The 13,789-nt window shown below is 46.5% G+C and overlaps 1 protein-coding gene and 2 non-coding genes across 3 annotated transcripts; 1 reads left to right on the top strand and 2 right to left on the bottom strand.

Annotated features, from left to right (window-relative positions):
* The first annotated feature begins 598 nt into the window (after nucleotides 1-598).
* LOC121442023 (low affinity immunoglobulin gamma Fc region receptor IV-like) lies at nucleotides 599-7,403 on the top strand. Its single transcript, XM_041643457.1, has 6 exons — nucleotides 599-671; nucleotides 1,142-1,162; nucleotides 1,498-1,752; nucleotides 3,562-3,819; nucleotides 6,848-7,025; nucleotides 7,194-7,403. Exons 1-6 carry the CDS (start codon nucleotides 632-634, stop codon nucleotides 7,261-7,263), a joined length of 822 nt encoding a protein of 273 aa, XP_041499391.1. The 5' UTR covers nucleotides 599-631; the 3' UTR covers nucleotides 7,264-7,403.
* A 2,734-nt stretch (nucleotides 7,404-10,137) lies between these two features.
* Trnan-guu lies at nucleotides 10,138-10,211 on the bottom strand. The gene has a single exon. It is a non-coding gene; the product is annotated as a tRNA-Asn (tRNA).
* A 3,125-nt stretch (nucleotides 10,212-13,336) lies between these two features.
* On the bottom strand, nucleotides 13,337-13,408 carry Trnad-guc. Its single transcript has one exon. It is a non-coding gene; the product is annotated as a tRNA-Asp (tRNA).
* Nucleotides 13,409-13,789: the final 381 nt, after the last annotated feature.

The following is a 13,789-nucleotide window of genomic DNA, read 5'->3' as shown; positions in this document are numbered from 1 at the left end:
GTAGTCAGATTCACACTAAGAAGCTGGTAACTCCTTTGGATTATATATTCCAGGGGTGGACATTTTGAAAGAAAATGTAGGTTGAGATAATATTGAAAAGGGATACTAGTGAATTGAAAAGTTTAAATTACTATTTTAAATATAAACACACATGTACACACACACACACACACACACACACACCACACATAGTCAGATCCTGGTCTGTTTGTGGGCCAGGCAGGAGAGAGCCCAGGGACCCCGGGACATGACTCTTGCTGTGAAGGCCGTCACCAGGTCATGCTGGCCCTGGGTGCCCTGAGACTGCCAAAAGTACCTCTGATAGATTCTGTGTGTGTCGCCTAGGTGCTAAACTGTGACATCTGTAGAACAAGTGGGCCCATCCCTCTTGGTATCTTCTCTGGGCCCTCTCCCTCCTGCACCTGCCCCGCCACAGGGCTCTCTCATCAGAGTGTGTTTTAGGAATCAGATGCTGCTTCTGGAAAATGAAACTAGTGAGAGAGACGGGGTGGGGGTAATGACGGGGGTTGGGGAAGGTTGGGGAAAAGCTATTTACTTCCTCTCTTCTAGTCAAAAAGGCCCTTAAGGGTTCCGGATATCTGTGGTGACATTTTCTGCACAGTGCAGCAGTATGTGCCCGCGACTACTACCGACAGCTCTGCTGCTCCTAGGTAAGTGGGGCTCCGTCTGGAGGAAGGGTGGTCTGGGTTCAGCAGAGACCTCCTCTCTCTTCAGGTCAGGCCCAGATTTAACTCCTAGGACAGATTGTTAGATAAGCAGCACCCTGGCTTTGATCTGTGCTTCATCAGGAGTGGACTGTGAGTTCACCCATCTAGGTCTCCATTTCCCTAGGTGGAAATCAAAGAGCAAGGACCAGGTGGCTCCTGAGGTTTGTGTCTTCCAGCCTGACATCCCAGGTTTCCCTTTTTGTTTTTTCTCTTTCCAGGTGGGGCTTAGGTTCAAAGTGGTTTCTGTGGCTTGATTTAGGGAAATGCAATCTTTACTTTTAACCTGACAGTTTTAATGAGCAACAGGATAAAGGGAACAATGTCCGAAAGCTAAGATTTGAGTTTCCTGCAGGACAGGTGGAAGGGAGCCGCCCTGCTCAACACCTGATGCATGCTTTTCTTTTCTCTTGCAGTTTCCTCTGGCATTCGAGCTGGTGAGTTTGCTTCAGGGTCTTAGACTGATTGAGTGCGGCACACACAAAGACCATAGAAAGTTGGGAAAGGATCAGTGTGTGGTGTCTGGCATGTCTGGGGGCTAGGAGCAATTCCCTAACACAGCTGGGATCAGCCTTATGTCTCTCCGGCTGGTTTTTCTCCAACTACAGAAAGGGTTAAAAATGGGACCAAGTGCTTCCCTGCCTAGATGCCCTAAGAGTGAGTCATAGATGGCCAGAGAGCCTGTGGGTTTGTTCAGTCTGCCTGTGTTTGCCCTGGGAGTGCCAGTGATGAGCCCACTCATCTGAGTTCTTACTCCACCTTCTCTCATCAGGTTTCCAAAAGGCTGTGGTGATCCTAGACCCTAAATGGGTCAGGGTACTCAAGGACGACAATGTGACCCTCAGGTGCCAGGCCACCTACTCCCCTGAGGACAATTCTACCAAGTGGTTCCACAATGGAAGCCTCATCCCACACCAGCATGGCACCTATGTCATTCGCAACGCCACAGTGAATGACAGTGGAGAATACAAGTGTCAGACAGCCCTCTCGACTCTCAGTGACCCGGTGAACCTAGAAGTCCATATAGGTGAGTAGAAGGGCCCTGAATCACTTGGAGAAAGCCCTGCGGTTTGGGTTAATAAGGAAGCGAGGTGATAATAAGTCCCATCAGATGTGAGCAGAACTGTAGTTATCGCTGTAAGGAAGCCCTAAGCAGAGCATCGAAACCTGTCATGTGGTGAAGACAGGATGGTGACAAGGAATGATTCCAGGAATGGGCATTTTCACAGAACACATACAACACAGGCAGGTGCTCTGAGGTCAGAGCATGCTCCATAATACTCTTAGTTAGACCCGTTCTTCTTAGGATCTTAGCTATTACACTCGGTCCTCCTCCATTTCAGATCTTTCACCGTCTGTGACCACATCACTTAGTGTCTGTCTGTACTATCTTCCCACCAATGCCATGCTGGAACTCACATGGTTGTTATATGTCGCTTGTTTGTTATATACAGCAGAACAGAGAGTGGAATTATTACATACAACTGAACAAGAAATCTGGGTTGCTACATACAGATAAACAAGGAGACAGGGTTCTTGTTGTATACAGAGGGTCAAGGAGGCAGGTTTAGAGACAGTCTCTGAAGCTGTCTTCAGGCCGTAAGCATCCAGGGTGGGGAGGGCTATGGTGGACACTTCCTGCACACACTGTCAACATCCACACTCAGGCCGTCCCTCGAAGTCTCACCCCTACAGAAGACTTTGTTGTCTTCCCGTGGGCCTGAGGCTCTGGAGCTCTCGACACGGCTGTGTGGGGTGTCTACACACTCATCTACCTTTATCGTGGGATGAACATGTCTGTGTCAATTAGCAGCATCCTGGTATCACAAGCCGGTAAGAGGACCGGTTTTCTCAGGCGTAGGTCTTTCCCGGTTTCCTTGGTGTCACATCAGATACTATCAGTTTTCCTCTGTTTACACAGCTGTGCCATTGTGTAATATGAGTTGGTGGGGAGGCCCAGAGGGGAAGAAGGGGATCTACAGTGGGGTTTCATTGAATTGGGCCTCTCAAACAGCTGGCTCCTTTGCCTCTAACCAGAGCACCCGGACAACACGGTTCTCACCCGGCAGAGCCTCAGGAAGGAATATTAACTGTCTTGTTGGGTGAGAGATGGCTGTCCAGGAGTGAATGAAGTGAATTACTGAGAGGAGGCAACAGGAAAATCAAGTCTTGGGGCTAGGGAGGTGGCTCAGTGGTAAAGATGCTGCTAAGCCTGCTAAGCTTGAGTTCAGTTCCCAGAAGCCACAGGGTGGAAGGAAAGAAGCCACTCCTGTAAGGTGCCCTTTGAGCTCTACAAATGTGATACAGCATGCGTGCGCACACACACACACACACACACACACACATGCACACATGCACATGCACACACATGCATTTTTTTAAAAAAAAAAAGAAAAATCAAGGATCAGGCAGGGTTGCTCATGCTTCCAATCCGAGCACTCAGGAGTCAGAGACAGGAGGATCGCTGTGAGTCTGGTCTACATAGTGAGTTCCAGAACACCCAGAGATACATAGTGAGACCTCACCTAAAAATAAAAATGAAAGTTAAAAAGAGGAAAGAAAATAAATCTCAAGGTGAAGGGTTGTTAATCTGCCTCAACTTTGCTCCTGAAATGGGCTTTGGACATCTTGTTAACAAGGCCGCCACTGTGTGTGTGTGCCCCTTTTCTTCCTTAGACAAAAGGTCATGTTGTGATCTGAGGCGGGGTGTAGGACAGTTCTCAGTCTGGCTTTCCATTGCATCCAGGATCGAATGGTTCAGAGCATCCCCTTCAGAAGAGATTTGCACTCTGCGTCTCCTCCCCCCCCCCCCCCAAGACCCTCATCTGTCTTTCAGGCTGGCTGTTGCTTCAAACCACTCAGCGGCCTGAATTCCAGGAGGGGGACCCCATCCGGCTGAACTGCCACAGCTGGAAAAACAAACCTGTACATAAGGTCACCTATTTACAGAACGGCAAAGGCAAGAAGTATTTCCATTGGAATTCTGAACTATACATTCCAAGCGCTACACAAAATCACAGTGGCTCCTACTTCTGCAGGGGGCTGATTGGACAAAATAACAAGTCTTCAGAGGCCTTGAGGATCATTGTAAGAGGTGAGAGCTCTTCAGAAGCTTTTACAACGTGCTAAGGTTTTATTATTATTTGTTATTATTACTGTTATGTGTGTGTGTGTGTGTGTGTGTGTGTGTGCATGTCTGTGTGCACATGCCACAGTGAGCTTGTGGAAGCCAGAAGGCAACTTTTAGGACTCAGTTCTCTCGTTGCACCGCCTGAGGCCTGAGGGTTGGTGAGCTAACTAATGTGGTCAGGATTGGCAGCGAGAGCCTTTGCTGGCCTTTGCCAATTTTTGTTTACTCTTAATCTGGCACCGACAAGGAGGACCTATTGTACTCTCAAAGGCTGTCTTAGTTACTTTTATATTGCCAAGAAGAGACACCGTGGCCAAAGTCACTTATAAAAGAAGGCATTTCATTGGAGGTTTGCTCACAGCTTCAGAGGGCAAGTCCGTGACCATCGTGATGGGGAGCATGGCCGCAGGCGTGGAACTAGAGTAGGAGCTGAGAACGATATCTTCTCCACCAGCTGTCTTCCACACAGCAGGCAGAGAGCATGAGAGACTCCGCCTAGTGTGGACTTTTGAAGTGACATACCTCCTCCAACAGGACCATACCTACGAATCTTCCCCAGAATGGTTCCGCCAACTAGGGAACAACAACTAGGCTCATTCAAATACATAAACCTTTGGGGACCATCTTCCTTCAAACCACCACAAAAGGTGGTTGGTAGAGGAAAGACCAAATGATGAGACAAAAGAGTCAAATGTAAACAATGAGAGAATCTAAGTAAAAGGCATTTGAGAGTTTTTTATGCTACTAAGGTAAATTTGTTCATAGTTTAAAACCATATCAAAATTTAAAGTTAAGGGGCTGGAGAGATGGCTCAGCAGTTAAGAGCACTATCTGCTTTTGCAGAGGACCTGAGTTCAATTCCAAGCACCTGCATGGTCTCTCACAACAATCTACAACTCCAGTTCCGTGGACTCTAATGACTCTTTTCGCCTGCCAGGGCACTGCATGAATGTGGTGAAATGCGTACACCCTGACACACACACACACACACACACACACACACACACACACACACATAAAAATAAAAATATATTCACTCAGACACACACATACATAAAAATTAAGGTTAAAACTGGGCAAGGCATGGTGGCACATGCCTTTAACCCTAACACTCTGAGCAGAGGCAAGTGGATCTCTGTGAATTGAAGGTGGTTTCAAGCCAGCCAGGGCCACGGAGTTTCAAACAAACAAACGCAACTAGAGCTGGGGAGCTAGCTCGGTTCTTCTTAAAGTGATCACAAACATGGGGCCCGGAGCAGAGAGAGCCCTAGAGCCAGGAAACTATGTCAGATGTGGGTGGTAGCACAGTAATCCCGACACTGAGCAGGCAGAGTCCTGGGCACTCCCACTTACTCCCAGAACTCCAGGCCAATGAGAGACTTGTGGTTTGCTTCCCATTGTGATAAATGACCAAAAATAACTTGGAGGAAGAAAGGGTTTATTTCAGCTTATACTTCTAGCATAGTTCATCATTTAGGGAGGTCACAGTAGAAACACAAGCAAGAACTGAAGCAGAAACCATGGAAGAACACTGCAGAGTCCCTTGCTCTCTGGCTCGTACTCAGCTTGTTTTCCTATATAGTTTATCTGCCTAGGAATAGCGTCTGTATAGGGCTGCCTGCCTAGGAACGGTGTTGCCCATAGTGGGCTGGCCTTCCTACATCAATCATTAATCCAGACATTTTCTCACAGACATTCTGACTTGGGCAATTACTCAACTGAGCTTCCCTCTTCCTTGAGACCCTAGGTTGTGTCATATTGACAGTAAGAACTCACCAAAACATGGTCTAAAGGAAGCGAGCACTTCTTTCTGTCTTTCTTTCTTTCTTTCTTTCCTTCCTTCTTTCTTTTTTCTTCCTTTCTTTTTTCTTTCTTTCTTTCTTTCTTTCTTTTCTCTCTCTCTCTCTCTCCCTCTCGTTTTTCAAAGCAGGGTTTCTTTATGTAGTCCTGGCAATCCTAGAACTAGCTCTGTAGACCAGGCTGGCCTTGAACTCACAGAGATTCACCTGCCTCTGCCTCCCAAGTGCTAGGATTAAAGGCGTGCACCTCCACTACCCAGCTGTGAACAGCATTTATAAGGATAATACCCAAGGTTGTCCTCTGATCTCCATATGCATGCACACAAACATACACACACTCAAACACATACACACTCACTTATACCTATGCATACATACACAAGTGCACACACAGAAACACACACAAATGCACGAGCATACTAACACACACCACATGCATGCAATTTTTAATTGAAAAATATTGAACCCAGGGCTAGAGAGATTGCTTAGTGGTTAAGAGCACTGGCTGCTCTTCCAGGGTTCCTACACCCTGCATGGTGATTCACAATTGCAACTCCAGTTCCATGGGACCTAACGCCCTTTTCTGGCCTCTGTGAGCACCAGACATCAACCTGGTACACAGACATGCCCATACACATAAAATTCAAATTAAAAATGTCTAAATAGCAAAAGTATTGAGCTGGACTTGGTGGCGCACATCTTTAATCGCAGCACTCAAGAAGCAGAGGCAGGTAGATATCTCTGAGTCTGAGGACAGTCTGGTTTATATAGTGAGTTCCAGAATAGTCAGGGCTGTATAATGAGACCCTGGCTTTAAAAATTAACTGAGAGAGAATGAGAGATAATAAATAAAAAAAATACACAAATCAGTCCCCTTTCTAGATGACAGCAACATGACAACGTCACGGCTGTCACGTGACTCCTGTAGACAACTTACCTTGCCAAGCATCCCCTGTTGTGTCACCACCGAACAAGCAGAAGCAGTGACTAAGTGTGTGGCCTGCTGAGCTCCCGCCTAGGTCGCACTAGAATGGAGATTCAGTGAAGAACTGGCCCAGGCTCTCCCACGATTCCCCCTACCTGATTCCCAGCAGGCGTCAGGAGCACGGTCTGGCAGTGTTGACCTCACTGTTTATTCCAAATCTCTGCCTTAATGAGAGTCACCTTTTTCATCTCTCTATTTCCCCTACTAGGTCCGACATCGTCATCCACCTCTCCACCGCCGTGGCCTCGGATCACTTTCTGCCTGCTGACAGGACTCTTGTTTGCAATAGACACAGTGCTGTGTTTCTCTGTGCAGAGGAGTCTTCGGAGGCCAGTGGCAGACTATGAGGAGCCCGAGTTGCACTGGAGCAAGGAACCCGAGGACAAGTGAGCTCTTATCTTGGGGGGGGGGGGGGGTTGAGAGTGGTGACGTAGTACCTAGGGACCTCTCTGTGGACTCGCCACCTCATCTACATCGGGCATCATACACTGAGCAGCAGGAACATGACAAAGAAAGGCCCCTCCCCCAACCCGGTTTTCTTTTTGTCTCTAAAGGACCATCTCTGGGGAAAAGAAAAGCTTCAGATCTTCGAGAGACAACAGTGAAGCCCCAGAGAGTACGTAGCTGCCCTCAGGAGAAGTGACGCTTCAGAGTTTTACACATTTTCTATCCCAAGCATTCCCTCATAGCGAAGCAGCAGCCTGGGCTCTGGGTGGTGACCCTTTTCATGCTTAGCAATTGTTCCCAAATAAACTTCTGTAGAAACGTGAATGACTGCTACAGCTAGTGGGACAGCTGTCTGCATCTCTTCCTCAGGCCTGCTTGCCTTCAGGGAGCCCCCAGGGTGTGGGAAGTCCAGGGGACCTAGGCAGAGCAGCTGAACTCATGAGGTAGAGAGCTAGGAGCTGGGGGAGGGGAGGCCAGAGCCAGTTGATGATGATTTCTGGAAGAGGAGGGGGGGAAACTCTTCAGAAGAGGGGCTTCAGTGGGAGTGGGAAGGGGTGAACCAAGGTAGTGAAGGGTGAGAATTGCCACCATAACTGGGGCGTTCCCTGACAAGACAGCAATGCCTGCGGGTTGGTAAAGGGCACGAACCACTCGGGAGAGAGCTTCCGGGAACAGCGTCTGCTTTATTGCGTGGTGACAGGCACTTATATAGTTGAAACGTATCGACGGCGATTGTTTCGTACCTACCTCAGATTGGATAATGAGTCAATGAGCGCTCATACCACCAGGGTCTCTATGAGAAAGAATCACACTAAAAGAGACACGGAAAGAACAAACAAGCCGGCTACTCACGTTACTTCAGAACTCAGTGTTCTGGCTTCGGGGACATGGTGTGCCATGTGCTTATTCGGAAGAGCAGTATATATATTTAGATTTATTTATTTTTATGTGTATGAGTATTTAGCCTTCTTGTATGTATCCACACCATGTATGTGCCTGGTGTTTTCAGAGGTCAGAAAGAGGGAGTCAGATCCGCTAGAACGGAGTTTCAGATGGTTGTTAGCCACCATGTGGGTGCTGGGCACTGAATCCAGTGCTTCTGCAAGAAGCGCTCTTAACCGTTGAGTCATCTCTCCAGCTCCATGTCAAATCATTTTTTTTTTCTAATTGTAAAGAGCAGGGGAAGGAGCTGGAGAGCTGACTCGTCAGTTCAGGGCGTTTGCTGATCTTGCAGAGGCCCTGGACTTGATTCCCAGAACCCTCAGGGTGGTTCACCGGCACCAGGCACCAAACACAAACATGGTGTGCATATATGTGCAGGCAGAACACACATACACATAAAATAATGAATCTTAAAAAGAATGAAATAACAGGGGAGCCTAGGGCAGCCCAGGGAGACATCACCATCTGAGCCCGGGATAAGGTTATCTTTCTAGTCCAAGAGTCACGACCAAGTGAGTTAATAAGAAGCTGCACGTGTGACATCGGCTTGAGCTGTCAGGGGCGTCTCCACCGCAACTGGAATGGTCTCAGAACATGTCTTATTGAAGTGTCTTAGTGTGTGGCTCTAGGGCTTCGGTCAATTCTAGGCCATTGTGGGGGTGGGGTGGGGTTGAAAAGAAGCAGCAAATAGCTGGGGTTGTGCCGAGTGAAGACATACAGGTAGCTCGGGGTCTGAACAGGGAAGAGACCACAAACTCCCACAAAGGAATGGTCAGAGGTGAGGACAGTGCTGCTCACCAAAGTCGCCTTAGTAAAAGTTAGAAAAGGCACCGAGACTATAAAAACCAGCTTTTCTGTTTCTATGTCCCTTCCCAGAATCATCTGATTTTAGTCATATGCTCTCCCTATTGTGCCTAAGCGAAAGACGGCAAATAGGAGTTTCCCTAAAAGATCGCTAACGGACATGCACCCCCAAATCAATTCAGGCTGGGCGAATTCTTCTGCTTGTCAATCCAGGCCTATTGAGCATACACACGAATAATAGGAACGGTCTAATTTTGATTGTTGTCCGGGTTAGAGAGACAAGTTAGTTTTCAGAGATGGAGTATGTATAGCCTGCCCAGTGCAGGTTGGGGCCCGGAGGGTTCTGAGTTTGCTCCGAGCGTTGTTTGGAGCCGGATACGTGTGCCATCATTCAGGGGGAGAGACGAGTGTGCCTATCGCATTATAGCAAGAGTGTGTGTACACATAAACCGAGACCAAGTTGGGTCCCAGGGTCGTAAAATGTCTCGTGTGCTGGCCTTCCTCGCCTACGATGTGCCAGCAGTGAGAGTAGGTGCTGAAAAGATCACGTGAACAACTAACTCAGTTTCATCCTGGATCCGGAAGCTCTGGTTCTAGCCAGCAGAACAAGCAGGTTTCGGGAGAGTGGAGAAGCCGGCAGAAAAGGTTCATTCTGGGGGAGAGCATGAAAGGGAAGATTGCCAGGCAAAAGAGAAAGAAGTTGGAAGTCCAGGGCGACGATTTAAAAGCCAAACTGCGAATTTAGGAGGTGTGGTTCTACTAGGTCAAAGGGAGGCAGTGAGGGAGAAGAGGGATTCTGCGGGCCACTCGCTCTAAGACACTGCTGTCCGAGCTAAAGAGATGGTATTGAAGGAGTTGGCGCCGATCGGGTGCGGAGTTAACAGATTCTGGGGGCGGCTGTCGGAGCTGAAAATTAACTGAAAAAGGAAACCCCTCGTGCTCCTAGCAGATGATGCCGAGATTAAGGAGGAAGTAAAGGGTGACAAGTGACAGCAACGGAGGGATTCGGGAGCAAGGAAATACGAAGGAAAGCTCACTTTTCTCAGGACAGATGAAGTCTTCGGACCATTAGCATTGAACGTCCAAACTCCCAGAGTAATCAGCTTTCAGATGTAATTTCTACAGTGAAACTGCAACCTTAGCCTCGAAAAGAGCAAAACAGATAGGTCGAGGAGTTTCTTGACCACAACATAACATTAAGAATATCAAACACAAAGCTCCTCCTTGAGGTTAGCAGAGGAAGGTAGCTAGCGTTGGGTTCCTTGAAAGATTACTAGAATGTGAGGTACACAAAAGACTCCTATCCGTCCCTGGGTGGGCTCGAACCACCAACCTTTCGGTTAACAGCCGAACGCGCTAACCGATTGCGCCACAGAGACAGGTGGCATTCAGTGTGGCTGTCAAGTCAGTTCACTAAAGAATACATTGGTCGGCCACATCTGCCAAAAACTGTGTCTGAAATTGAAGTCAAAACTGATGGCACCCTACCGTAAATACGGTAAGAAAGGGCACCTGCGGCTGTTTCCTAAGCAGCAGGTCCGGGTTCTACCTACCGAGGCTGAGGTTAGCGGAGCACAAGACGATCAAAGAACCGAGAGCCTTAAGGAAATCCAAAATGGACGCTCTCTGAGTTTGGGAATTCATTTGGTTTTGCTCAGAAACGTTACTGGTCTAGATAATTTACGTGTGCAAATGTGCGTGCGTAAGTACTGATATATTAACTCATTATTTTTAACACAGTAACCGCGTTTCCAGGCATGTCTGGCAAAAAGTACTAAGGGTTCTTAATAACAAATCACACCGACGGTTTTGAAGTCTACTGGAGCGTGAGTCACCCAGGTGAAACAGGAAATTTTAAAATTCTTGCAACTTAACGACGTTAACAATGACACACCTGCAAACGAATATCAAAGGGCGTATTCCCCTTATTCTACTGCCTTCAGTTTAAGGGTCCTCATCAGGCTGGGGTCTAATGAGCCGTTTTCTGGATTGCCCAGGTCTCAGGAGTTCCCTGGAGCCTCCACACACTAGTACCTCCTTGCGTATGTTTCTGTGGCATCTTTTGTTAATACTGAGATTCAGTTTAAGTGGAGGTCAATATTTTCAAAGATTTCATAAAATCATAGATACTTTATATGCAGAAATTATGTATATATTTATATTTTGTGATACACACATATGTATATGAGTATATGTGTATGTGTGTATATATGCATATACACATATATAAAATTGCTACATGACCTTTCCATTGAAATTGTTTTGGCACTTTGTCTAAGTGAGAATGGTCCCCATAGGCTCATATATTTGAGCGCTTGATCCCAATTGGTGGAACTGGTTGGGAAGAATCGGGATATGTGGCCTTGTCAGAGGACCTGTGTCATTGGTGAGGTCAGTTCTGAGATTTCAAAAGGCTGTTGCCAGAGCTTTCTCTGGGTTTTGTTTGTGAATCGTGATGGAAGCTCTCAGCTATTGCTCCAGTATGTATGTATATGTATGCCAAGCCAACATATCAGGAAACACAGCACACCCCACGACGTAACTACACACTGCACTGTTTCATTAAGCCTCAACCTAATTATAGGTATCATTCTAATAAGTGGTTTTTATATGGTAGAGATAACAGATACTAAGTCTTTACTCAATATTTTAAAGGCCAAAAGTTGAAGGAGTAAATCCCAGAAAGGAGAGTCATGTGAGGGAAAGTCAGTTCTGAAAATTAAAATAAAACAAAACCGCCTCTCAGATCCTTGCCTGCCTCCTGAACTGGACACGTGCTAGGGGGATTCTAGGGTAGCCAAGGTGAACAGTGCATGTGAATGGCTCAGATCCCACACAGCTCAGACAGCAGGAAAACACTGGAATGTTCAAAACTAAGAAACTGTGCTGTAGCTCTACAGCCCAACACAAGGAAATGATGGAGAGCATGTTTTAGGCTAATATTTAATATCTGTAGAAATGGAACGATTGTAAATAAAAAGTCAAGCAGATTAAAACACACACACACACACACACACACACACACACATCATTATCCATCCGTCCAAACACTGAGTGGACTAAGGAAACTATGTCTTTGGGTGCTTATGATGAGTCGGTAGAGGTCACCTACGGTGGGAAGCAGATCACTCTAGTGGGAGAGTCTATACGCGTGTGTAGAACTCTGTGATCGTCTCTAACTCCACCATGAGGCCAAGGTAGCTCTAAAAATTAGTCTTATCTAAAAGCTAGCAATACGCACAGTTTTATCCCAACTTTATTTTCAAAATACACCCCGCCCCATCCCCACCCCACCCCACCCCACTCCCAAAAGCCCAAGGAAGCTAGCCCGAGATGTACATAACTCAGCACAGAGCGTGCAGGAGACCGTGGGCTCCATTCCCGGCCCTGGAAGAGGAAAAGCCAGGGAAATAGCCAGCGAAGCATGCACAGATCGTTCCTGCACGGTGAGAGTGGGGCGCCCTTTATCTGTTTGCTCTCCATTTTTTCTGCAAGGGGTATGTATTACAGGAAAGCAAGTGCATATATTTTTTCTTCCAAAATGAGTATATGAACATATGCTACATAACCAGGTTCTTTTACACATGTAATCATTTACATTCAAAACCACCATTTAAAATAGATATAATTAACACACGTGCACGGGGGTGGGTGGGAAGGAGGGACAATGAAAGAGGGGGGAAGGAGAGACAGAGAGAAAGAGCCCTACCAGAAGAGATAGGGGGAAATCCACTGAAAATAACATAAATGCTCAGAAATAAGAAATTTGTTAACGAAATTATGGTGTCGTTATGTCGTTTAACACAAGAAAGCAATGAAAACAAAGGCTGAAATTGGGGCTTTACTAGAATGAACAGTTTGAGGTCAGAGAGCTGAGTTTGGAAAGCTGTTTGACTGTACAAATCACATTCTTCCTGGTGAGGGAGTGTGTTTTGCAGGACTTTAAGACTGAAAGGGATCTCGGCGATCATGGATCCAATGTACGAATGCAGAAAACAGTCTTGCCAAAGCAATCAAATTATTTCCCCAGAAGCAACGTTTCCTTAGTAGTTTTAAACAGCCAACATTAAAACAAAAGATAAGTCTCCCGATTTTCATTCAGCCCAGCGCTCCTTCTGTGCTAAGTTCAGAGAGGACGTTTCTGTTCTCATGTGTCGCCTGCAGGGGTGGACTGATGTTTTCCATATTTACATCCTGCAGTGTGGCAGTGGTAAGGACTTCCGACTTGAAAACTTGGTCTAGCCCCCGCAGCCACCTCTCTATGGTGTAGCGCCATAGGTGGAACCATCGTGAAGTACAGTGAAAACATCTGAACCCTAGCGACAGGCGGGGTTAAGTAAATGCACCTACTGAAGGGTCGCTTCCCCTTTTCTACTAATTTGATTAGAGAGAGACAAGGTCTTGAAATCTAAGCCCTGAGTTTTTAAAAGTGATTATCCCTCTTTAATAGGAAGGCTGACCAAAAATTGATGGAAGGGATAAAAAAAAAAAACGCATTGCTAGTCTCCCCGTCGGGGAATCGAACCCCGGTCTCCCGCGTGACAGGCGGGGATACTCACCACTATACTAACGAGGACACCTTACAAAAACCTCTTAAAGTAGCTGCTCAAGAAAAGTACTTTTTAGCAATCCGCGTATTCTTAAAAGTAAAATTTTGTTTTTATTGTCTAGATGACGTAATGTGAACATTTCTTGTATCTGCCAATTTTCTAAAAGTAAGATTAAACAGCAGAAAGAAACAGGTTCCTCATTAAAATCAGTGGGTCCCAAAAAGAACCCCAGAAAAGTGAAAAAGGGATTGAAGGGAAAAGGGAGGAATCTAGAGTGAGAGGGAAATAAAAGAGGGCGCGAGGTGAACGTTAATAAGTCGTTGTATACACATGTGAAATTATCAAAGAACAAACTTAACCAGTAACAAAGACATGATAAGTTTAATAAATTCTATTCAGCCTCATAC

The sequence above is a fragment of the Microtus oregoni genome, unplaced genomic scaffold (genome assembly GCF_018167655.1).
Source record: "Microtus oregoni isolate MIOR12 unplaced genomic scaffold, Mior012 000086F_ref0000336, whole genome shotgun sequence".
In the NCBI taxonomy this organism is placed as follows: domain Eukaryota; kingdom Metazoa; phylum Chordata; class Mammalia; order Rodentia; family Cricetidae; genus Microtus; species Microtus oregoni.
Note: the sequence above shows the minus strand (reverse complement) of the source record. Positions and strands in the feature narration are given on the sequence as shown.